Source organism: Enoplosus armatus, chromosome 3 (genome assembly GCF_043641665.1).
Source record: "Enoplosus armatus isolate fEnoArm2 chromosome 3, fEnoArm2.hap1, whole genome shotgun sequence".
Lineage (NCBI taxonomy): Eukaryota > Metazoa > Chordata > Actinopteri > Centrarchiformes > Enoplosidae > Enoplosus > Enoplosus armatus.
The window spans coordinates 17768803-17794532 of record NC_092182.1 but is presented as its reverse complement, the minus strand read 5'-3'; the positions used below and the strand labels follow the sequence as shown (position 1 = coordinate 17794532).

Here is a 25730-nt window from a genome sequence, read left to right as displayed (position 1 = left end):
GTAGTGAAGTACAATATTTTCCTCTGAAATGTAGTGAAGTAGAAGTAGAAAGTGGCATGAAAAGAAAAGACAAAGTGAAGTACAAGTACCTCAAATTTGTACTTTTACTACTTTTATTAATTTGATTAAATGTAGTTACATTCTACCACTGAAGCCTGCAGTCATTTGGTAAAACTACAGTGTACAGATGTAAAATGTTCTCACTCTCATTCAACTCCATTATAGAGTTGAAACTTTTGTACCTCTGTATATCCTCACCCAGCAGATGAGCCAAAACAACTGAAAATTAAGAGTATTATGAGCAGACTCATGATAAGATAAGATCATGATAAGACTCATTCAAAATCTGCACTCTGTCTGCCCTTGTGTTAAATGTTCTACAAACCATGCTTTCTATCTGATAGTAGATAAGTGAATGCATTTGCAGTTCACTGTATCACTGAATTTACAGTCCTACAGTAGAACACAGTTGGCAGATAACGGACAACTTGCTGTCCCAACCCAGATGCTACAAAGCCAACAGGAGAGTCAGGGAGGTGTCAATCTTGTTCATGACTGTTGAGGGGCTTTAACAAAAAAAATCTAAGAAGTCTCACACCGCAGTTATTCCATAAACAAGCAAATCATTACAAAAGTACCATAAACAAGTTATAATCACCATAGCAATTATCAACATCATATTATTCTCACTGCATAAGTTTCTTAAACTAGCTCAGGATGTACGTCAGGATAAAAACTGAGTTTTAATAATCCAAGTGTCCCTGAACGAGACTAAATGTGCAAACTTGGACTGAAAAAATGCAAAGAATCGCACTTCAGTGTCTCTGGAGATGCTGTAGGTTACACAACACAGAGTTGTTAGTGTTAACAGACCCAGGTGGCTTACTTTAATGGTGTGGTACTATAGATTCAATCAGTGCAAGTACTGTAGTTTTCAAAAAATTAAAGTTTCATTACATTAATTACAGGCAATAGAGGATGACCCAGTGTTTCTTTATTGTACCCAGCAGACTTAAAGTTTATATGTGGACCTCTACAGAGTCTATAAACCTCTTCAATCATCAGTGAATCAGGACAAACCAACCATGAATCCTCTACATCAAGTGGTTAAAATTCAGAGCCTGTGATTTTAGTCCTTAATCTCTGCAAGAAGTGTGCTTAATCATAATGAGACAAAACAGCCAAACGTTTATTGTCTTGCATGTAAAACAATATGCTTGATAGCAACACTTGGTAGCACCAGTATGTAGCATACAGTATCCCGCTGTCTCCCTTTTCTACACAAAATAAAAGTGGGACAGAGGCGTCCTCTAGTGGCAGTTGGAGTTCATTAGAAAATAAGCATTTTTAAATGTGTTTCATCATAATTTCAACTATTCTAATGGCAGTTCAAACACAGTTCAAGGTGTCCGTTATTGGAGGGAAATCCTAAAAACTCCTCAGCTGTTCAAGAACAAACCAAGACTGAGAACAACAATTCATGTAATATTTGTTGAGCGAATGTGAATGAATCTGAATACATACAGAAAAATTATATATCGCTTTAACTGTTGTGCCCATGCTTAAGGTATTTTTATCATATATCTTTTTTCTCTGTAATGTTTTGGTCTAATAAGTTATCCAGTTTAAGTTTAGGATTTTGGGCCATAAGAGGGGTTGTAGGGCGGCTGTGCAAGTTCGCCTAGATGTGGTGGCGGTGCATAAGGCTGGCTGGGGAAGGGGTACATTGGGTGCCCTGGACTGAATGCAACTGGAGAGTGAGCTGGATCGGCTGAAAAGACAAAAAAAACATTCATTTGGTTTGTTGTTGAAAAATCGTTTTGCGGGTTAACCCAATAACCCAATAATCATGAGAGGATCATGCTGGTGTTACATATCCAATGACAAGACTACCCTATCGTGTCTGTTACTCTCAGCCCATTCTTTCCTACTGAAGATGTAAATCTTTAAAAAACATATATATAGTTCCATATAGTACAGTCTAAATTATTTCCTGAAATACCTGGGCACTGTAGTTTTTTTTAAGCAAATATCAATCTATCAGGAGTAAAGACTGAATTTGCCAGGGACTATATTCAGAAGCGGATTAATACACATTTGGTGCTCTAGTGAGATGTGTATGTGAGATTGACTCAATGATCTTCAGTGTCCACGTTCATGGTAATGGAGGAACAGGAGTTATCCTCAATGTTACTAGAAACATGGGACTTAAAATTTACAAATGTCATGAGTTAAATGTCATGAAGTAACTCACTAGCTTCCAAGTATGAGGGTGGTGGTGCTGTAGGGACGGGCGGGCCTCCATGTCCAGGCTGGACAGGTACAGGCTGGTAGCCCGGGTAGGACGGCTGATATCCAGAGGCGGGGAGTGGCTGCTGGGGCACGTTGACTACGGTGGTGGTGTTTCTCACAGCTACAGGTAAGTCATAGATTGAGTTTGGTTTGAAAATAAGGTACAAATACTCTGACACAAATCCACTGATACGTCAACACTACATTGTGAAACAAAAAGATCAGGTTTTTGTTTATTTTGGGAAATATGCTAAATATTATTCGCTTTCTTGCAGAGAGTTGGCTAGCTCGGTCCAAAGACAACAAAATACGCCTGATGCACAAAAAAACGAATTGTGATCGACAACTCACTGTTTTACGGGCAGCTATCTGCCGGACTATTTCTTGGTCGGTTTCCAGGCAACCAGCAGAGATTCTAGAAATGTTGTGGTCCTGCTGGTTGCCTGGCAATTGGTCCTGACAAACAAATATCTGGCATATAACCATAAAACGGCAATGTATTTAACTAAACAACGTGTTAATATGAGCTTCAGAGGTGTTGGTAGGCACATTTTTTTACCTTTTGACAGAGCAAGGTTAGGTGTTTCCCCATTTACTGTAATTGCTTTCACTCACAGTACAAAGAAAGAATAAATTAGACTGTAGTTGCCTACACAAACTACACTTAGCCAAAAATGTGTCCGACCTCGACTCCTTTGGTTGCGTCTTTTTCGACACTTCTTGTAGAACAAGCAGCAAGGAGCCACACAGCAGATGATGAGACCCACACAGAGGACAATGGGGAGAACAGACCCTAAGATGCTTCCCAGAATAATAGCAATCCTGCTTCTTTTCTGAATGTATGGCCTGGGGGAAAAAGACACTCAATTTTAAGAAGTGTAAAGATTTAGAATATTTATATTTCTCAAAAATGCTGGTATTGTTTCTTATCTTGTAACTGTCTTTTAATCTTTGTATCATGAAGAGTGAAACACAGGTTCAAAGCAGGAGCACACCTTTCAGGACAGTGTTCTTGTTCTTCTTCAGTCAGACTGTATTTTGTTTCACTGCAGCAGTATTTCTTGTTGCAGCTCCCACAACAGTACTGAGTGACACATTGCTGTGTATCGTGGTAGAAATCATCCGTGTCCCAATAGCTGCTGCAGTAATCAGCTGTAACATATAAAACACAGGGTCACGGTGAGGAGTATTGAAGGTTACAGTATAACATGAACTGATAAGATTAACAGCTAAAGTTTCAGTTGCTTCTTTTATGCAAATTAAACATACACGTACACACAAGCTCAAAACCAGTCTCATTGCTTATGAGAAGTAAAATCAAAGAAACTGTGGCACTTGTGTTACTTATTTCAGTTCAATTCAATTTTATTTCTACAGCGCCAAATCACAACAAAAGTTATCTCATGACACTTTACATATAGAGCAGGTCTAGACTGTACTCTTTGTAATATTATTAACAGAGACACACCAGATCCAAAACCCTGAAGAAAAAACACCAAAATAAAACTCACCCCATACAGCCGGGAGCAGGATCACACACAAAACACACACAAGACTGGACAAGACACTTGAAACCATAACTGCTGTGATGTAGTGTAATAAGGAAATGACTTTGACTCTGCAGTGAGATGACTGTTTCAACCTGTCTATCTGTCCCACCCTGTAGCAAGTAGCCCAACAACATTCCTTACTTCATGTGAAAGACTTGCAACTGGACTTTTTTTTTTTTTTTTTACATAAGAGAATGCTCCATTCAAAGAAATGTAGTTTTCTTGTGCCTCCAACTGATGCCTTGAATGCATGTCTTTTATTTTATTTTATTTAACCAAATAAAAATCTAATTGAGATTAGTGATGTGTGAGCATAAAAAGTATGTACAATAATAAATGCAATACAGATAAACAAGCCAAGAAAACTGGTTTCGATTTGTTTTTACTGGCTATGCTTCACAACTCTTTAGCCGTACACATTGCAGCCTGTATGATAATAAAGGAATTGAAATCAACAGGTGGCTCTAGCATTGATACAGTTCCTTTTCCTGTACAGTTAAGCAACATATATGTGGATGCAATACAGTCAAATCCACCCACATGTGCTTTGAACCAGTATTGTTTTCTGCCTACACCCACTCTATCGTTCCTCATTTATCAACAACTTTTACTTGAGTATTTCAATTGTATGGTACTTCATACTTCTACTCCACTACATTCCAGAGATATATTGTACATATATAGTATAATTATTTAGCTCTCTAAAGGGGCTCATTCTGCCCCAAAAGTACTTTTACTATAATGCTTTAAGTACATTTTGTGATCTGTGATTTAACGCTCCTGTAGTCCACCCGGCCACCATGTTTACCTCTGACAGTGTCCTTATGCTTTTATTCTCTTATGACACGTCTCATTATTAATAAGTGTTCTATGTCTTAGTCTGGTTATGTATTCACTTATTTAGTAATTGAATAGTGTTTAGGGTTAGGGTTGTTGTGTTTATTTTGCCTCTAAGTTGTGTAGATTTGACACAAGTGCATTTTGAGTTATCAGCTTCTATTCTGAAAATTCAATAACCAAAGTTGGGGAAACACAGAAAATATATATTTTATTGAACTCTGCAGAGTAAGTGGTGGGCTTTTAACAAAATAAAAGTCATGTAAATATATTCTCAAAGAAGCATCAATGACAATTATTCTTGGACAAGAAACGCAGACGAACAAGAATAAATCTCTGCTGGTATCTCTATCTTCATAAACAACACAAATGGCTATAATCCACACACGCAAATAAAAACACTCCAAATAAAGTCACCTTGAAGAATCAGCACTGGCCACAGGACTGAAATCACAGGGAGAACACATTTATAAAGACAGATTTCAGACAAAAGGCAAGCCTACAATGAAGTACACAGACAAATCGCTTGGTCGATGTAAGAAACACAGGCACATTTCTCACAAATGAACTGTTTTGTAAATTACAAAGAAATGTGAGGACATGAGGCCCTTTTCATTAGCTGGCATGTGGTTTCTCATATGTCAGCTGGCAACATGAAGTAAGCCACAGCACAGATGCGACTCAAAGTCATTCTGAAACCTGTACTTGCGATACTCACATATAATGTTACTATGTACTGTGTTCTTTGACCACAACCTCTAAGTCTATACAAAGGAAGTTGAAAAGTGACAGATTTAAAACAGGGTGGTTCAAACGATCAATGTTTGGCTCATCACATGAGCTGTGACTGTACTTCTCCAAGTCCTGCTGGATCATAAGAAAAAGGTCACTTAAGTAAAACTATCGTCAAGTAATTTCAGTCAGCAGAAAGCAGAAGTGATGGCTTTGTTGCAAAAAAAAACCCAACTGACAAAGCAGAACAAGGGAGGCTTTTTAGTTCGCTTTTTAGATATAAAAGAACTACAGACTACTTATTCAAACCAGACTGTCATGCTGGTACAGTCTAATAAAGGCAATGGTGAATTCCAGAAAAATCTTTTATGATTTGACAAGGCAAATAACACAATACTGAATAAGAAAATGATGACCTTTAAAGATTCATAACATGCACAGTTTGGGTTGTGAGCAAAGGAACTAAAGTTGAAAGGCTACACAATTGAGAAAATAAGATTTGAAACTGTTGTAACTTACATGCACACGTTAAAATGAGAAAAGCAATACGGCTAAGAAGGCACAGTTGTTTCTTGCATTTTGTAAGTATAATATTTGTTATTGTGGATTTGACTATGTGAACGTTTGGTTGATTGAAAAGAAAGAGAAATGTCCTTTGGCTATTTCATTCAAAGCTGCCGATGCATTTCAGCTGAGTTACACATGTTGTAAGATGGGAAAATGAAAACGATGAATGAAAGCAACCTGAGCAAAAAAGAAAAAAATTGTACATGAACACAAAAAAATGAAATGTAAAGTAAACTTCCCCTGTGTGCAAGGCTTATTTTGTTGAATTGACATGATGAACATTCCCTTTTTGCTGGAGGCTTTTTCCTGAACACACACAATTCACTCTGCTACCCTCTGAATAACGGTAGTCAACTGAAAAAGAAAAGCATCCTTCCATCATAAATCCTCTAGTGAGAAGAATTACAAACTTTGGACTTGATTTGTTCCCAAGTAACACATATAAAGCATTACATGTCTTCCAAAACACCAGGGAAGGAACATGGGAGAGTACATGAAAAAAAGGTTCAAAGCACTTTCATCTGTCTGAAATAAACGGTCAGAAAGCAATGAGATTATGGCCGCGGCCACCAAAAGTCCCCCAAAGTTTCCCTGCTGAGTTTGACTGCAATCTCTGTAGAATCTACAGTGTAGATGGTGAATTAAGAGGTCAGGCAGGTTTGGCCAGTGCACAGTACAGACAGGCACTAGGAGGGAGACGTTGAGGCATGTTCAGAGGGCTGGAAAATGTCAAAGCACTTCATCTACTCTAAATTTTAAAATGAGACTCAATTGTTTCATGTGTAATTTACCAAGATGACTAAAATGAGGCCACTAAGAAATAATTAAAAACAAACAAAAAAAACAAACAAACAAACTAACTCACCACTTGTATAAGTCCATGCAATACGAGCCGAAAGGTAACAACATTTTCACTTGGCAACTCCTCGACAAAACAGATGCACAACAACAACTACAAATGTGTCATAACATTCTTATATTCACACCAAAACATATGAATCAAGACGCTCAGAAACAAATCTCATCTGGATTCAGATTACACATTTCCAGTTCTGCCAAGTTCGAAAATGTTGCAGCACGTTTAAAGTGGCTGAGAGTGTGGCACTGTGGTCCATTATCCAGTCTTGGGTGGTGGTGCAACAAAATCCGGGTTGTATGCTGGCTGGGCTAGGTAGTCTGCATGTGCCTGTGGAGCGTTGGGCTGCGGCTGGACAGGAGGCTGCAGAGGGTACGCTGGCTGGCCGGGAGTGAATGCAGCCTGGCTGTAAGGCATCGGGTTGGGAGGGTAGTAAGGACCGGCTGGACACAGATAGAAAGCATGGTGTGAGGACGAGAGGGCTGATAAATGCTTAGACAATTACCACAACTTCAGTTCTGTTTCCTATTTTGCAAAATCCAGACATGACTCAACTTCATACCAGCAGAGGTTATTCCACCTCCACTTCCGATTACAGCTATTCTGACGCACCAAAATTGCAGGATGTGTTTGCTACATTTCTTAAAAAGGTACACTGTAATGAAACATTACCACAGGTTAAAAGGGTGCTTTTCTACAGAGTGCTGGGTGTTTCTAAAAAAACAACCAAACAAACAAAAATAAAACTATGTTATCATCAACTTTGTGTGATGATAATGTTGATCCTAAAAACCCCCCAGACCTTCATTTCTGTCCGTTCCCAGCAGATCCATTTTATAATCTGTATGAAGAACACAGATAACTATTATAACTTAAGTTGGGAAATGAAGAACTTTATCCATTTAATCAGGAGCTTCGATGTGTAATTCCACAGATGCATGCAGGTCGCTGAATAAGACTTAATTTGTCCATTTTTCGAATCATCGTTTAGCTTCATTCATTGACAAAAAACGTAATACATTTTGTCATAGTTCTCATTTTCAAAAGCTACTTTTTATTTAGTTTTAGTCTGGTTGACAAATATTTTTTGTCATAGTTTTTGTTGACAAAATGAATACTGGTATAGGTTATTAAATGTCTACACTCACTGGCTTCCTGATATGATGGTGGCGGTGCTGCTGAGAATGGCTGTCCTTGGTAGGGTGATGTTGGCATGAGCTGAGGTCCATAGCCCTGGGGCATGGGCTGGGCTCCATAACCCGACTGCACTGGTACGGGTTGGTAGGGTGGATACTGGGCCGCCTGGTAGGACTGAGGCTGTCCAGGTGTTGCAGTTGGCTGCTGGGGGTATGGCTGAGGAGAGGTGGTGACCACTGTGGTGTGGGTGGTGGTAGCTATCACAGCTGGAGGCAAACGCAACACAGAAACAGATGATAAATACCGCCAATATACACTATGTAGGGGACTAAAAGGACTAAACTAAAACTAGCTAAAAAACAAACGGCAGCATAAAACTGCACCAAATATATGCAAAGCATGTCACCTGGTTAACCAGCATATATTTTCAGAGCATAAACACCAACGCACATTCAAAGAACTACACTTACTTATCAGCAGCAGTATTGTCTACTCGGGACTGAAAGAAGTACACCTCCTGTGAATGTTTTTCTGGTTACACTAAACACTTAATCTATATTTTTATTTATAGTAAATATTCTCATGAAAAGAGAGAGAGATATGGTAAGGCAGTAAAGAACAGTTCTCTTAAGACACAACACCATCTATCATAAAGTATCAGGTCTCTATTGTGGAAACTGAACATGATTTGGTTACTGCATTAGTACACACAGATTTACTTTTAAAAAACAACTTCATCACGACTTGCTCCTTGCTAGATTGAAATAAACGTATGTAGATAAAGAACCAAACATCCACCCTTGCAGGGACTCTCAATGTTTCCACTTTAAGTGTAAATCCATCACTGCGCAAGTGAAATTGAAAGATAGCATTGTTTAAAAAAAAAAAAAACCCTGAGGGAAGAAAGTTGGGTGTGTGTATCTATGTGTTTGCGTGTGTCAGTCACTCCCCCCACCATGTGTTTTGAGTGGGAGTTATCCTGACCACTTCCTGTAAATGACGTGGGATGGTATGGAGTTTTCCCCCACTGTGGTTGTCGTGGAAACAGTGAGTCACACGAGGTGGAGCTCTGACATTCCTGGATGTGATCCCGACATGTAACAGGCAGTGTCAGGACATCCACATTCTTGCTCGTGTGTTAGCCTACCACTCTCTGCCAGAGCTGAGTCGCTGCATGGCAAAAATACCAAACTGACAGGAAGCGTGTAGAGTGTGTAGTATTTACAATGGTGTGTGTGCTCGAGTGTCAACACAAATGCACACACAACTCAGGCGCCTTCTTCCACTGTGGAGAATTTTAAGGAGTTCATTCAGAGAAGCAGGTTAAAGGGTGGACATGAATACATAGGTGATATCCAGTCTAAACGGAAAATATCAAAAAATAGTCCTTTCCTTCCTTTGTCTCAGCCAAGCAAAGTGAGCCTCATGCAAGAACCACTCGTACGAACAGAGTCGCTTTTAAGAATATGCAGCATTCCCCTATTTTCTTGTACCTTTTCACTTAGGTACGAATGAAAATCACGTGTGGTCCAGATCTCTCATATCAGTCATGTTTCCACAGGGGGAAAAACAACACTAATTTGACCTGAAATCATCATTCCTTAATCTGAATGGATGTGGAGTTTAAATATGATACCAAAATTCACTAAAACAACATATATTACGAAGACAAACTTAATGCAAAATTATTATATAATGTCATCATCATGGCTTGCCACTTTAGGTTTTAGGTATCATCCTCTTTTGCACCTGACAGTGACATCACCTACTGTACACCATGATATTCTCTTGTTATATCTCCATGACTGTCACATTTCCCCGCTGAGGGATTAATAAAAAGGATTATTTTATCTTATTTTATCCCCCTTGATCACCTTTCATATTAAACATAGACCACTAAGGTGCTGTTTATGCTAATGATTAAATCTCCTGAACTCGCACCTCCTCCATAACGGCGATTTTGTTGAAGTTTGTCCAGTTAAGAGAGTTTGGTGAATCTGACTTGGAAAACTCGTACGAGAAAAAAGTAAGAAAGGTTTAGGACACGAAAATGTTCATGCATTAAATCCCGTTTGTCTCTCTGCAAGATTACTCAGACTCTTTGTGATGAATGAAATTTGGACTAATTAAGTTTGATTCTGACGTCTTGTCTCAAAAACCTTCAAGTCTTGTGGGAACACGATGACTGCACAAAAGCATGGAGTGGTCACAGCCAAACAACAGCAGCAGTTAAACCTTAGTGTCTGCTGCTCAGAGGCATACCACAATTCTGTGACAGGAACATGAAAATAGAGACTGTGTGTGATGTATCCATGCCAGAGACAGCAGGAAAGCACAGCACAGCAATATTGATTAACATATTAATATTGATTCTTTACTTTGATTTTAATGGAAATGATGTAGTGTGTTACTGTAATGTACGTGATGTAAATAAAGCTATTCGAAGTACATAGAGTTACTGTGTAAATATAAGGGACAACAAAAATGTAAATTAATATAATTTATTCTAATATATATAGCAATATTCTGCTTTTTTTTTTTAAGTCAACAAATCCCAGTCTGTTTGTAGCTCTCGGCAGCAACCCTATTGGCTCCTACTGAATGTAAATCTTTAAAAAACAGGTAACAAATAAATAGTTTCATTTTCAAAAAAGGGCAAACATTTTCCTTAAAACAGCTAGGCACTGTAGTTTTAAGCAAACATTAGTCAAATGGGTGAAAGTAGTGTATTTGTTGGGGACTATTTTCAGCCACGGGTTTGGTGCGGGTTAATTGTTGGTTTTGGTTTTACTTTTTTCATGGGATTTTCTGACATTAACAAAAATATAGAATATCATCAGACTTGGGTGCAGAAAACTTATTAACAACTTATAATCCATTATATCTATGCTCCAATTCATAGCATTGAAAATAAACAGGCCTTGACTTGTAGCAGAGAGCAGCATGAACTCTAAACAGTGACTATACTGAGTCATCAACCTGCAGGATACACTGCTCATCACATCACCATCATTAAAAAGCCACAGTGAAACTCTGCACAGCTTGCCAAATGATAACAAACACATATATTAGATGAGGAACTGGACAGAGTTTACTTCACTTAATAAAGTACCTCTTTGTACCTTTTCATTGTCATGTACCCTTTGCACATCATTGTGATTTGGGGAATGTTAGACTGGTTTGTGCACTGTGTCTCAATGTCTGCGCTATTAGTAAGACCAAGCCATTGCAGTAATAAAAGTCATGAGGTGGGTGGGCCGACCGAACTCAAATGACTCCCCTGATGTTCCGCTTTGAAAACTAGACAGACAAAAACTCCAACACATTGGAAACTAAGAGTCTGACTCTTCATTACCCCCCCCCCCCCCAAAAAAAAAAAGAATCAGTAGGCTAAGAAGCTGACAAAGTCAAAGATGTGTTGGTTGTGTGCAGGAAACCTCCACATGTGCAGCTACATGCTGCAGAAGCAACAACAAGTGTCTCCATGCTGTCAATACATTACTCACTGGTTTAAGTGTTAACTGACTGTTGAGGTGATCATTTGTGTTTTGGCACATGGATCATTTGTTACCCTGGCCCTGGTATAAATAATACCTAACTAATACTAATACCTGGTCACTGCTCAAGGCTTGTGTGTTAGGGAAATGTAGTTCAGGGTTACAGTAGGTCTGCAAAGCAAATGCAGCAATTGGTGATATGATAGTGTCATACACACCGACCGTACTTTTTTTTTTTTTTACATAAAAAGGAGGTGTGAGTTACTGGTAGTACTATCAATGAATGGGTAATGGGATGCAGTGGATTCAAATTGATATTTTGATATTTGAATACTTCCACAGTAGAATAAATCATCAGAAATATACACTAAAAACGTATGATGTGTGGATGGTTACAGTTTTTTGTCAACTGGCTGCCTTCATGTTTGTGTGACAAGGTGCCGGCTAACTGAGAATCCATCCACAGGACTGAACCAGTTTAGTAGTGGGCACTATGGATAAAATCCTCTATTACAGTATCTGTAATTTTATAACGTGGTATCATCATATAATAAATATTCTGAAAAACAAATTGAGAATCTGTTTATGGTATAATATATGATGGGATGGGAGCGTCTGTTTCTGGCAAATCCAGTGAATTAAACGCCTAACAGATCAAGGTACTTCATGGCATTGATGCAATTACTTTAGTCTTTCACTTTCGTTTTAAACTTATTTAAGTTTCTGTTTATTTAACACCTGTTCAACCCTTTCTGTATTATCCTGCTGTTCAGGTAGTTCCAGGATGTAAGCTGATCAGAATTTAGCTGGTGAACTCGTAAACAATACAACCAGAGACATCAAAGGGATAGATACGGTAAAAACAGCTAAATCTCTGATGGTAGTCAAAACTTAAATTGTCTGTAAGTATCATCATATTGCACAACCCTGCAACCAGTGAGTAGAGTGAAGTGAAAGTGAATAAAGTCAAAATGTTGCAAAAGAAAAACAGTCATTTTAAGGGGTTTTAAGATATGGCTACTAAATATGGAGACATCAGTGCCTCACTGGTAGAAAAATGTCTGCATCCGCATTGTGGTGCTCTACTCCTTTAAGTCGACCAAATCAGTAAATCAAACCACGGCCTGTTTTGACCTCCTGAAACATTGGCCGTTGGAAACATCAAGGCAGACAAACTCTTGGCCACCAACAACAATAGACAGTATTAAATTGTTAGTGGAGGGCTACTTACGTCTTGGCTTGCGACATGCCTTGTACAGGCAGCAGCAGGGACACACGCAGCAGCAGATGAGGATGAGCAAAATGACGACAAAGGCACCAATACCGGTGATCATGGGCAACGGTCCAGAATTATGGCTAAAAGAATTGTATTCACTAAAAAAGACAAAGAAAACAGTAGACAAAAACGTTGAATGATTTCAAATCTTTTAGCACTTGATATGATAGTAAACATAATTAATACACAATATTTGTCACAAGTATCCCTTATGTAATAATCACTACTGAAAAACACAATACATCAATTCTCTATTTTAAGTTTAGAATATCACCCAGTTTGTAAAATGAAATGAACATCAGGCATGTAAGCTAAACATATTTTATGAATCTGTTCTGTGAAAGGAAACTTCTGCTGCAAGTTGCAGTTGATTCACACATTAGCTTCATGCTGGTGGTCGTGCACAACAAACTACTTCTTGTTGCTTGGTATCATTTCAAAACACACCGCAACGACTCTGCTTACACAGAAACAAAAAGAGAGACTCAATAGGAAACCGTTTTTTCTGTCCCACCATCTAACACGGAAATGTATCTCAGCTATGGTCAGAGGTAATTTATCATCTATTACAAAAAAAAAAGAAAAGAATAGAATACCAGTCATCTTGTTTATCCTCAGGAAACCGCCAAAAACTATCCTGACAGCAGTATCTCTCCAAGCAGTTACCACAGCAAAATCCCGTGTTGCAACTCTTGAAAGAGTGGTACGTGTTCAGTGAATCTGTGTAGGACTGACAGTCCCGGTCCCTGGCTGTAACAAAGCAGAGAGGGGCAGGAAAGGTTAGCCTGGCTGTAGTGGTGATCAGAGATGGGAAAATAGGAGTAAAGCATGAAAGGAGACTCATGAAACACACATACACGCCTCAACCCACTTAAAACAGGCATCACTGCTAATTCAGCTCCTATATTGACTTGATGGTCTGAGCCCAGAACAATCCAATAAAGCGGAAACAATAAGGCGATTACTCGATTTGTTAATGGACCGAAGATTTATTGGCAGTTGTTTTTATATTTCACTAATTGTTTCAGTCATTTTTCAAGCAAAAACTGCAAACATTCCCTACTTCTGTCTTCACCAATGTGAGGGTTTGCTGCTTTTCTTCATCATGTATGTTAATGAGCTGAATGTCTTTGGGTTTTGGACTGCTGGTCAGACAAAAAGCAAAAGGCAATGTGAATATGTCGCCTTGGGCCCTGGGAAATTCTAATAGGCATTTTACACAATTTTCTGACATTTTATAGACAAAATGAATTGATAATGAGAATAACCCTTAGTTGTAGCTCTACATTAATTAATTAATATTTGTAAACATGAAAAAAACAGAACAATGATCTCTGGTGTTATCAAAATATACACTCAGTTGCCAGTTTACTAGCTGAAAATAATGCAGTGTAACATACATGTCATGCTGTTCAGTTTTGTTGAAACTGTACAGAGAGGTGTTGACTCAACTTTATGGTTTTTGTATTGCGTTATACTGAGTTTTTTTATTTTGTCCAACCTTATTTGTATCAAATAGGGTATCTCAGCTTGCGCTGTTGATCCTCACAAATATTGCAATAGATGATGGATTTTATAAGGGAAAGAGATTCTTCAAACAATATTATATCTGTTTAAAGTGATCAGCTTACATTAGACAATAGGTGACGTTACAGGGTAGATGATAGGGCAAAGTACTGACAACGACTAACTATAGCTAGTTGAGTCAATCCCTTAAATCTGTCGGTGTGTATCTTTGTGTTCGCCTTGTCAACCGATGTCGACCTTGAAATGTTAAAAAAGAGGAACTGGACACGACTGATCCCACTTTAACTAGCTGAAGCAAACGTTACAATGTTAAAACAACGTTTGAACAACAAACGGTAACTTTTAACAGACAACCCGACGGTTGCGATGCGAACGTCAGTGACATCGCCCCGACTTCGGTCAGCGTGAGCCCCGGTTTGAGCTAGCTAACGTTAAAGCACGCAGTAAATGAAACAACGCCAACAACAATGCGAGAGACAAAGAAGCAAATGAAGAGACGAGCGTTTAGAGTTTAAAAATCAAACTCACCAGATACACAAGGGACCAGAATCACGTACAAAGCCAACACAACAACACTGGACAGGCCTGACGCCATGGCTACTTCAAGATTCCCGGATTCAGGCAGGAAACTGGGGCTCTCCTCCGTCAGTTGGAAACAGGAGGTCTGAACTGAACTGACGCTATCAGCCGTTGCAAAGATCGTCTATACAAACAGTGACACTCACTCAGTCGATGTTCCGCCCATCTTTCTGTAATGTTTTTTTCCCCTTGTGTTGAAGTTGAAACGTTATACTAAGCGTTTTGTCCCCTAAGGGCCCTGGAGTATGAGCTGCTGGACTCCTGTCAGCCACCTCCCACTCTCCAGGCAATGGGTGGTACATGAGTATTTATAGCTTATGTAACTTTATACTTCTTCTACGCCACTACAGTTTAGAGGCAACTATTGTACTTTTTACTCAACTACATTTATTTGATAACTTTAGTCATTTTTTTGTGCAAATTCAGATTAATAATGAAAAATATAATCAACAATTCAATTATGATGTATTATCATTGGTTAAAATAAGCCTTTATCAATTGGAGAACTCACAAGCTACCCAGCAGTATATAAAGCAATTAAACTTAAACTCCAGCCTTGTGCCCCAAAAATAACTAATCCTAACCCTTGATAAAGGGTATTTTATGTTTAGACCTGTAATTAAAATTTATTTTCATTATGAATTAATCTTGCATTGAATTATTTACTTTTGTTGATTTGTTCAACTAATCGTTTGTAATACAAGAAAAATGTGAAAAATGTCAACCATAATTTCTCAGAGCCTGAGTCAAGGCCGGATGAACCCTCTAGGGGGCCCCAGGGAAAAAGTGAGCTGTGTCACCTGTTTCTTAGACTTTCTGCGCACTGTGTACATATTAGTCAGTCATTTGAAATAAGTTTGTGGTTTCTTGGTTAAGTATTTATTTATTTAGGATCATGCACTGTGTAAGCACAAGATAAAGGCATAAATAAAGGCATTTAAAACAATATTTTAAGTCTTCTCTACAAGATGGGGCCTCATGATTATGTAATAATACAGGTGTCACTGGGACATTTGCCCAGTTTTTCTCTTCAATTTACTGGTTTAAAAAAACACTAGTCCAAAACTCAAACATACCGAAGTCAACAAATTGGAACTAATTATGTACTTGATAAATTACTTAAACGATGAATTGGTTCAAAAACAAAAACTGTTGTGAATAAACTTTCTGTCGATTGATTAATGAATTTGAAATGATGATGTGAAAACAAAAAGGCAGTCTGATTAGGAGGCACAAGCAAATTGCACTGCACAATGACACATACCACAAGGACATTTGTGGTAACAGGAAATAGTAAGAGTAAGACATCTTAGTTTTTCACCCTCTCAAGTAGACTCCATACAGACTCACCCACCATGTCTTTTTGCTTGAGTGGTTGCTGTGTGTGGTTGGTAAAGAGCCTGCAGAAGTGCATCTGGCTGCTGAGGGCAGTCTAATGTATCTGTAGTTGAGAGAACGAAAGCACCGCCCTGATTTTTCATTTCCGTTTCAAACATAAAAGTAGTGTGTAACTGTAATTCATTTGAATGTTGATTATTATGCTTAAACTCCCATGGGTCCTGGTGATACCTTTCTGTTTCACTTACTCTTCTAACTTTATAAGGACAATTCAGAGAAGATTCGAAGGTAAAATATTGTTTTGGTCCCAAGACATGAGAGGAAATGACAGATCACATTGTAGGTTTCACGTTCCACATGGGCTATGCCTGACACACAGATTCTCAAACTTTATGATCATTTGGCTGGTCACTTAGGGGCAGTGGTGGAAGAAGTATTCAGATCCTTTACTTGATTCAAAGTAGCAATATCACAATGTGAAAATATAAGTATAGTTAATTGAATAAAAGTATGAATGTATTATCAGCAAAGAATCAAAGGACCCATTATTTCCGTCTGAATTGTAGTGGAATGAAGTATAAAGCAGCACAAAATTGAAATACTCAAGTAAAGCACAAGTAGCACAAACTTATACTAAAGTACAGTGCACAAGTAAATGTGCATAGTTACATTTGACCACTGCTCTGGGGTTGTAAAACCTTTATCCAGAGGCACAAGGTGAGCACAAAGTTGAGCCAGACATGTGGCACCTCACATAGATTCCCCTCAGGAGCCACAGCAAACACATACTCACACTGGACTTAGAAACTGTTTTCAATTCCTAAAAGTAAAAACTTGAGAAGAAATTGGCTAGCAAGCAGGCAAATCAATAAAATAACATAATAAACAGATATAGTCTATATAAATGTTACTATCATAGTCTCACATTGTCTTGTCAGGCTCCTCTGGCTGATGAACTGTCACTCTCAAAACAAAAAATAATTGGACATTTGCATACCTCAATTGTAAAAACACATAGAAAAAATACTTTTAGTATCAGTACGTCTAAATTATATATAATGTATGAATATACTTTTATATGCTAGTGTCCAGCATTTTATACTGTGCAGTTTAAGTAGTGTCCCAAAAAGGCAATAAAAGATTAAAAATAATCAAGACTACATGTATCCTCCCTAGTTTCCTCTTATTTTGTGTACTAAAAGATGTGTAGTATGTTGAGTTTACAGATATGAGTTCATCTGTATTTGTATTATGTCCAACAATAGCACCCTGTTCCCAAGCATAGACCCTCCACTCTGTATGTCATACATGTAAATTGCTTTCAGTCAGCTATTCAGGTAGATTTAAATCAAAGACAGCAGGCAAAAAGTTCAGTCCCGCAGGTAAAAGCTTTTAGCAAACAGCGGCAGAGCCTAAAGAGATCTGAAGAGGGCAGCAAAATACCATGTCTGTCCATGCTGTGGAGGTAACATTAGGGATGGATTTGAAGAGTCTTCAGACTTCATAGACAGATCTAGAGATCACAGAAATTAATTTTACAGATCAAATATGTAGCCAAAGTTATTTGCTTTCTCATTTCAGATAGCAATTTCTGTTTTGAGAGAAGATGCAATGAAACCTATTTTGGCAGATAGTAAGCTAAGTTTATTTATTGACTATCTTTTTAATTTATTTAAACGCATTAGGCTTGCAGTTGCTTAAGCAAATATCAACAATTCTAATCCACTGTTTGCTTATGGTTTTTTAGCATGCACTTTCATGGAGCACTGGTAAAGCCACAATTGTGACACTATCCATAAACAATGGCGATGTGATTTATTATACCAACAATCTGTTGTAACCTTTACAATCTAAGGGATTAGTATTTATTTGTTGTTATTACACGTTTAGATTGTATTTTGTCCCCACCATTTATATCAATGGGAGTAGACCATAGACTGTATGACAATAGAAATACAATAAAACACACTGTAGGTGGTAAATTCACAGTTTGGTCCTCCATTGCAAATATTTTTTAATGGCTCTTTCACAGTCACACAAGCAAACACATATGCACAAATTAAGTTTTCTCATTAACCCAACTTCAAGAACATATATTTTGTTTACTTTGTTCAAAAAGCAGTTCAGGTTCAATGTCTCTTTTTAAACACCAGAGGTCCCATTTGTGCAGGAAATCTTTCTACTCCACCACGTCTAAAGTCTTGAGCTGAAGTTTTGAAGAATTCTTGTCATGTATGTCAAGAACTGTACCAATTCAAAAACACTACCCTATATCAAAGTTAGGCATACAACACTTGAAGAAGCAGTCACTTTTGACATAAAGTTGAAAGACATGCATCAATGTCCTTGTCAATTCGCAGTCCCTGGAAAATGTCAACAATGTCCATATACTTGCATTAATTTATATGCAATGTATTTAATAAACAGCTAAAACAGATCAGGTAGATTTCTACGTTCAAACATCTACGGAGAAAATACCCTACTCGAGATGGGAGTGTTTGATTAAATCCGTGACTCATTCAGGGCTGATTGGCTGAAATGACCTTTGACGTAAATGAACGAGATCTCGCGAGACTTACATTCGGCATCAGCCATAGTGGAAGCTCTTATAACCACCCTCACGTCCTCGTCCTTTTCGTTCGTCCTCAGTGCAGGATAACGAAGCAGTCACCTCCTTCACCTTCTTGAATAACGAGTAATTTTAGCCAGAGTGTAACATTACATTAGTTTCGCTGCTTTTATTCTGTCCACTACACGACTGTTGAAGAGGATTACGCCATTAAGCGTGACGTTTTTCAGAGGTAAGTTTCTTATTTCTTTATCGACATCCCCACTTCTGCTTGTAGCTTCTTAGCTAAGGTTAGCAGCCTAGCTAACATTTAGATGGGTCAACCGGCAAGGATCACGAGCGGTCGGGCCAGCGTCAAGACTCAGCTCAATGTTATCTTTCATTAACTTGGGATCCCTATAACGCTTTAACCGTAACCGGTTAATTATTTTAATATTAACATTATAGACAGACAAGTCGTGACTCTTGCTCTCGTAACGTTTGATAATGCTTTGCTAGTCATCACGTAACACTACTTCAAATGGCTTATGAACACACAACGATTCAATGTGTCTTAAATGGTCAAGATTGTTATAACAGTAACAGTAGCTAGAGGTGCGTGTCAATATCATTGTTCTAATCCTGCCGGTGAAATTATACGATGCAAGCAAGGACACGTGAATTTTAATATGGTTACAAAATCTGACAGTTTTCAGACTTACGTGTTGACTTGTTAGAGAACAAACATAAAGTGTGATCAAAACGACCATCAAGACAAGCTGCTACCTAATATATATAGTCTGTTACTAAAGTAAAAAGTAGTTAACTAAAGTGTACACGTCTCTTATCCCTATTCCTGGAACTTCCAGTATTGGGAAGTACGGGAGTGATTACTCTGTCGAGGAATGTGGAGACTTGGCTTCAGCTGGGGGAAGGGTTTGTCACAGGGATAGACTTACCTCAAACTATGTAATTTTTGTTTTTACGCAATGAGACTTTTTTTTTTAACGTTTATTACAATGTCATGATCAGACACACCTGTTGCAATGACCCCCAGCAGTTCATCCAGTCAAACAAATGTGTATTTGTAAAGTGTCAGTTTCCTTTTTGAGAAGATTACGTGACACAAACTTGAAAATCTAATATTCGCAAAGAGGTTTTAGGGAGATACTCGCAAAACATTCATAACGTTGGTGGTATTGTGATAAAACTGGCTAGACTAGTTTAAAAGTCCAAGGTCCAAATCCAAATTTAAGGTCTAATTACTGAAAATGTTCTGCAGTTTTCAGCCACCTCTTGTGACCTTGTGCTAAGAATTTCTTGTCAAAGCCTAGATTTCGTTTTATTGTTTCTCCCTCTTCCTTGAGTGTAATCTATCCCGTTCAGATAGTTTTGGTCATGAGAGCCCCATGCTCTGTGCTTCAAAAAATGTTTCAAAACCAAACGGTAACATCTCTCGCGAGCTATAAAATACAACGGACCTTGTTGCGAATAGTTTCATAGTAAACAATTTTCTCCTGTGCTCTGCACAGAAAGAAGAAACTCTTTACTTCAGTGTTGGCATTGATTAATGAGATTGATTAATGAGATTAATGAATGTCACTGAAACTGTTTGAATGGATTGATTTGCATTTCAGGTAATAAAGGAAAAAGATGTGTTTCTGGGTGTACTGTGCCTTCAAGCAACACTATGCATAACAGGTTTTTGCAGCACATGGAAAGAAGTATCAGCACTGTCCCTAACACAAGTTTCAATTATGTTTCAACTGTCTCCTTTAGACTTCTGGACAATCATCATCACCACTGCTGACCATGGATGTGATAGTGCGCCGCTGTCCGTTCCTGGCTCGTGTGCCCCAGGCCTTCTTTCAGCAGACCAAAAAGTCTATGGTGGCATATGCCCAGCGATGCCCCATTATGATGGAGCTGGCCTCTAAACCTATGGCTCCATCAATGGCACGGGCCCTCTGCTCCTCTGCCTCCTCCTCCTCCCACCAGAAGACTGAGGACACCATGTCTCCCAGTGAAGGTGAGGGTGACAAAGAAGGAGTTGACACATTATTTAACCTAAATGACATTCTTGCAACATTATATCAAGTGAAATATTCCAGCCAATGAAACTATCTGTATCTAAAGTCTAAAACTTCTTTTGTCCCCTTACAGGCCTCAAACAGGAAGGGGAGTCCAAGCAGCCTGCTGGCCACCCTATGCCCCCCTCCGGCCAGGCGGTAGCCTCCAAATGCCCTTTCCTTGCTGCTGAGATGGGCCAGAAGAACAGCAGTGTGGTCCGTCAGGTCAGCATGGAGTTCCAAGAGGATGTTCAGGAGGTCCGCACTGTCCAGAAAGGTACGAGTTGTTCACAAATTAAACTAAACCATTTGGCCCATCATCTTGTACATAATTTGATACCAAGTTATTTTTGTCCTCTTTTGGCCTTTTTAGAAGTGTCCCCTGCCCAGATGAACAAGCCATCCTTGGCCAGTGCCATTAAGGGAAGCGGAGAAGACCAAACTAATCTAATGAACACCCTCCTGAAACAGCAGCCTAAAAAAGTCTCCCACTTGCTGCAGGACAACTTGCCAGGCAGAAGTAAGTTTGATTTGGGTGCTCTTACAACTTATTCACATGGAAAAGTATTGACACTGAACTACCACACTAGTTTGAACGAGATGTTAAGCTAACACGTTGTCCTCCAAGACTGTGATCATACTAGCAACGAATTCACTCTCATATTTTTAATTTAATTATTAATTGGTCATTTTGAAGTTGGCATATTTTGGTCCTTTTGAGTAAGATGAGCAGAGACTTTCATCATGTTAGACATTGCTTCAGCCGTCACAATGCAAGCCACATTGAGCAAGCTTTTTCTTCCTGTTCTGTTACAGTGTCCCGCTACCGTTACGATGATTTTTTTGAGAAGAAGATAGTAGAGAAGAAGAGTGACCACACATATCGCGTGTTTAAGACGGTGAACCGTCTGGCCAACGAGTTCCCCATGGCCGACGACTTCACAGGCTCTTTAGAGGATAAGAGGGAGGTGTCCGTTTGGTGCAGCAACGACTACCTGGGCATGAGTCGACACCCACGGGTCGTGCAATCCATTATGTGAGTATCTGAGTGACCAAGGGACTTGATTCAGTCGAGACAAATATCTCCTGTTGACACTTGGGTTTGGAGAGAGAAAGAGAAAAGTTCAGACGCAGCACATAATAATTGAATACAACCTGACACCCATGGGTGATCCAGTCCATTGTTTGTGTGGGTGTAGAGTGTTAGTAGGCTATAGTTTACACCTAAACCTCATGGGCCCCAGTGAGGTGGGATGTTTTTCTTCTTTTCCTTTCACCTTGTTGGAGCTTGCCCAGCTCTCTAAGCAGTAACACCTTCAAGCACGGTGTTGCTACTAAGCAACTTTCCTGCCTAATTATTAAACACTTCCATTTCTTGCCTTGCCTTCAGCCTGCATCTGGTATTCAAGTGTGTTTTTACTGTGCAGTTTAAAAAGAACAGACATGATTAAACACGTTTTTTGTTTGTCTGTTTCGTCGTCTGTTTCCAGGGATACTTTACGAAAGCATGGTTCAGGGGCAGGAGGCACCAGGAACATCTCTGGGACCAGTAAATTCCACGTGGAACTGGAACACGAACTGGCTGACCTTCACAAGAAGGATGCTGCACTGCTCTTCACCTCCTGCTTTGTTGCCAATGACTCCACCCTCTTCACCCTCGCCAAGATGCTGCCTGGTACACAAAATAATTCTATACGTTTACAATAAATCTGAAATTTATGTGCATTTATAGTTGGTCATTAATTATTGTTTGACATTTCTGCATTAAATGGAGTCACTTTGATGCAAACAGATTTTTCAACAGCTCTCATTCTCACTTCCTCTCTTCTGAACTATTTTAGGTTGTGAGATCTACTCTGATGCCGGCAACCACGCCTCAATGATCCAAGGTATCAGGAACAGCGGTGCTCAGAAATTCATTTTCCGCCACAATGACGTCGCCCATCTCCGAGAGCTGCTACAGAAGGGAGACCCCACAAAACCGAAGATCGTGGCCTTTGAGACCGTCCATTCCATGGATGGTTAGTTTCAGATGGACCCCATTTTTTTAAAGCATTTTTTAAAACTTGCTGATTACAGGTCATGAAAATGTTAGGAATTGCTGAGCGGACAGGAATGTTTAACAGTAATTTAGCAAAGAAGATGTAATTTATGAATGTGGGGAGACTGAAACAAATTATTTTGTGCCTGTAGTTTGGCTAATGGCTAAACATTTCTCTCTGTCCATCTTTCTGTAACACAGGTGCTGTGTGTCCGCTGGAGGAGATGTGCGACGTGGCCCATGAGTTTGGTGCCATCACCTTCGTAGACGAGGTTCATGCTGTGGGCCTGTATGGCGCCAGAGGAGGGGGCATCGGAGACAGGGATGGTGTCATGCACAAGATGGATATCATCTCAGGGACACTAGGTCAGCATGTAATCTCTATTAAAACACATTACTGATAATGTTCTACTAAGTCATTAAGTAAACAGTTTCCATTTACATAAATGGTTGTGTCAGTATATTTCCATGCTGTATTTTTCACGTACGTATGTATGTATGTATGTATATGTGTGTGTGTGTGTGTGTATATATATATATATATATATATATATATAGTTGTTTTTTTATGAAAGTAATAACTAGTGGGAATCTCCTAGCTCTCTGGTTTGTTGTTAAACTCAGGACCAGGCCTCATCTGTGTTATCCAATATGCCAGAGGGCTTAAAGAAGCTGGAGCAGCTCTGTTGTTGCTAGGAGACTGTGGGCTCTTGTTGCACTCCTATTGAATTACTCTCTGTGTCTGTGTGTAGCTGTCAAGCTGAGGGGACAATTATTTCTAACTGAGCTCTACAGCTGCCATTTCAGGATAATCTAGTTTGTGAGATTTCAGAATGAGGATTTTGACCACTGAGCGTAACATGACTGTTTTTAAACAGGAATGCTTGCTTAAAGGATATAAAATTATGTCTCTGGGGGTGTAACAACAACCTAGATTTAACAATAACCACTTATGTGTCATGTCCTCTTCCAGGCAAGGCTTTCGGCTGTGTGGGCGGCTATATCGCGAGTACCGCTGCTCTGGTGGACACGGTGCGTTCCTACGCTGCTGGTTTCATCTTCACCACCTCTCTGCCACCAATGCTTTTAGCCGGAGCCAGGCAGTCGATCCAGGTCCTTAAAGGGGAAGAGGGCCGCGCGCTGAGACGTAAACACCAGCGCAACGTCAAGCTGCTCAGACAAATGCTGATGGACTCAGGGCTGCCCGTGGTGCACTGCCCAAGCCACATCATCCCAGTCCGGGTACTTTGTTATTCAATTTATGGCTTAACAACATGAAATTTGATGCACACCAATGGTTACACCCAGCCACATCACAATTAAAGACATACTAAATAGTCTCTTTCGGTAGTGCCTCCATTCTAATGGCCATGTGTGTCTCTTTATTATTTTTTAGGTGTCAGACGCAGAGAAAAACACAGAAGTGTGTGACCTCATGATGAGTCGCCACAACATCTATGTGCAGGCCATCAACTATCCCACCGTTGCCAGGGGAGAAGAGCTTCTGCGTATCGCCCCGACGCCTCACCACACCCCTGAGATGATGAAATACTTTGTTGGTAAGAAGATCTAGTAGTCTTGTTAGTGCATTTCAGTTAAGATGTAAATTCACCCTGACAGACATGAAACCCCCCCTCATTTGTTTTGATCAAATAGCTCAAATAATCAAAGTTAATTGTTGTGTTTTCCTTCTGCAGAGAGGCTGGTGCACACATGGAAGGAGGCGGGCCTGGAGCTGAAGCCCCACTCATCAGGAGAGTGTACCTTCTGCCAGCAGCCGCTGCACTTTGAGCTGATGAGCGAGCGAGAAAAGTCTTACTTCAGTGGCCTCAGCCACCCAATCTCAGCCTGCGCATAACACTACTCACGACTGCTGGCTCGAAACGGCACATACACGGTCGACACCCATTCCTCTGTCACTGTCATAGAATGTATTAATTATCTTTGATAAGTCCTACACATATTATTTAAAATATTCTATGTTCAGATGTTCTATATGCTCAAAATAAAATATGAGAAAAAAGAACAAGTTTGTTTGTCTAACATTTCTTTCTTGAGTTATAAAAAGTAAAGACCGAATCTGCTGATTTGATAAGGAACCTTAAATGGGAAGGGAAAATGAACTTCCATACACATAAAACCTTCGACTGCTTTTATTCAGCACGTTTGATTCTTGGTGTGTGCAACAGTTGTCCTACAGTCATTCGTACAAGGACACATAAATAAAACTAATTTTAAAATGTTTTCAGATACTCACTGCCGACGTAACTACATTGTCTGAAACGAGCTAATGATGCTATAACAGCAAATTGTAATCATTGGGTGACCCAGGTAAACTGACTCCACGTTGATTTGTTGTCACAAGAAGGCAGATGTGACATTAAGTCGTGCTTCTGTCGCTCAGAGGCAGAATGATTACTGAATGCTCTTGCAAGGCAATGAAAATGGGTCACAACAATTGGTCTGGATCAGTACATGAAAAGGCAAAATCTTTGTACTACTACTGCCTTTGAGTAACCTAGTTATTTCGATCCACTGGCCTAGTTGTGCTTGTGAGAAATGTAGGACATTGAAAAAGATTGTTTTGCTGTTTGGTGCTGATAAACACTTGGAAGATTTGCTGTAATACATTCAGGTATTATAATGAAAGGTGTGTGTTTGTTTATTAGGTGTGTGGTCTTTAATTGAACAAATGAATATTATACACATAAAGTCCTGTTCTTACTAGCTTTATTCTCAGAGAGACGTGTTTGGAAAATAACAAAAGATGAATACAAGGATAGATGCAGTTCCGTGGATTTTCCAATGATAGTACACTTTATTGTGACAGATTGCACATTGTGCCGTTTTATCAGGTGAAATCTGGTTCTGTGTGTACCTGAGG

The 25730-nt window shown here is 39.3% G+C and overlaps 3 protein-coding genes across 3 annotated transcripts; 1 reads left to right on the top strand and 2 right to left on the bottom strand.

Annotated features, from left to right (window-relative positions):
* Window positions 1-974: 974 nt before the first annotated feature.
* LOC139282859 (protein shisa-5-like) lies at window positions 975-3944 on the bottom strand. The gene is made up of 5 exons (XM_070902758.1): window positions 3804-3944; window positions 3288-3444; window positions 2978-3138; window positions 2255-2413; window positions 975-1771 (listed from the first exon to the last, which is right to left on the bottom strand). The coding sequence occupies exons 1-5, from the start codon at window positions 3868-3870 to the stop codon at window positions 1632-1634; spliced, it is 684 nt and encodes a 227-aa protein (XP_070758859.1). The 5' UTR covers window positions 3871-3944; the 3' UTR covers window positions 975-1631.
* Window positions 3945-6982: 3038 nt separating this feature from the next.
* Window positions 6983-14916, bottom strand: LOC139282730 (protein shisa-5-like). Its single transcript, XM_070902577.1, has 5 exons — window positions 14800-14916; window positions 13341-13494; window positions 12700-12842; window positions 7983-8237; window positions 6983-7277 (listed from the first exon to the last, which is right to left on the bottom strand). Exons 1-5 carry the CDS (start codon window positions 14864-14866, stop codon window positions 7093-7095), a joined length of 804 nt encoding a protein of 267 aa, XP_070758678.1. The 5' UTR covers window positions 14867-14916; the 3' UTR covers window positions 6983-7092.
* Window positions 14917-18839: 3923 nt separating this feature from the next.
* On the top strand, window positions 18840-24869 carry alas1 (aminolevulinate, delta-, synthase 1). The gene is made up of 11 exons (XM_070902168.1): window positions 18840-18989; window positions 20516-20765; window positions 20900-21082; window positions 21179-21325; window positions 21622-21841; window positions 22296-22480; window positions 22647-22826; window positions 23048-23212; window positions 23820-24088; window positions 24243-24405; window positions 24544-24869. The coding sequence occupies exons 2-11, from the start codon at window positions 20549-20551 to the stop codon at window positions 24702-24704; spliced, it is 1890 nt and encodes a 629-aa protein (XP_070758269.1). The 5' UTR covers window positions 18840-18989; window positions 20516-20548; the 3' UTR covers window positions 24705-24869.
* The last annotated feature ends 861 nt before the right edge of the window (window positions 24870-25730 follow it).

Excerpts from the sequence above, each read along its gene's own strand:
- LOC139282730 (XM_070902577.1), bottom strand. The coding sequence starts at position 14,866 with ATGGCGTCAGGCCTGTCCAGTGTTGTTGTGTTGGCTTTGTACGTGATT. Across the intron at positions 12,843-13,340 it reads GAGGATAAACAAGATGACTG|TGAATACAATTCTTTTAGCC; the intron begins GTATTCTATTCT and ends TGTCTTTTTTAG. Across the intron at positions 7,278-7,982 it reads ACCATCATATCAGGAAGCCA|CCGGTCCTTACTACCCTCCC; the intron begins GTGAGTGTAGAC and ends ATCTGTGTCCAG.
- alas1 (XM_070902168.1), top strand. The coding sequence starts at position 20,549 with ATGGATGTGATAGTGCGCCGCTGTCCGTTCCTGGCTCGTGTGCCCCAG. Across the intron at positions 20,766-20,899 it reads CACCATGTCTCCCAGTGAAG|GCCTCAAACAGGAAGGGGAG; the intron begins GTGAGGGTGACA and ends GTCCCCTTACAG. Across the intron at positions 23,213-23,819 it reads TATCATCTCAGGGACACTAG|GCAAGGCTTTCGGCTGTGTG; the intron begins GTCAGCATGTAA and ends GTCCTCTTCCAG.
- LOC139282859 (XM_070902758.1), bottom strand. The coding sequence starts at position 3,870 with ATGGTTTCAAGTGTCTTGTCCAGTCTTGTGTGTGTTTTGTGTGTGATC. Across the intron at positions 3,139-3,287 it reads CAAGAACACTGTCCTGAAAG|GCCATACATTCAGAAAAGAA; the intron begins GTGTGCTCCTGC and ends TTTTTCCCCCAG. Across the intron at positions 2,414-2,977 it reads ACGCAACCAAAGGAGTCGAG|CTGTGAGAAACACCACCACC; the intron begins GTCGGACACATT and ends ACTTACCTGTAG.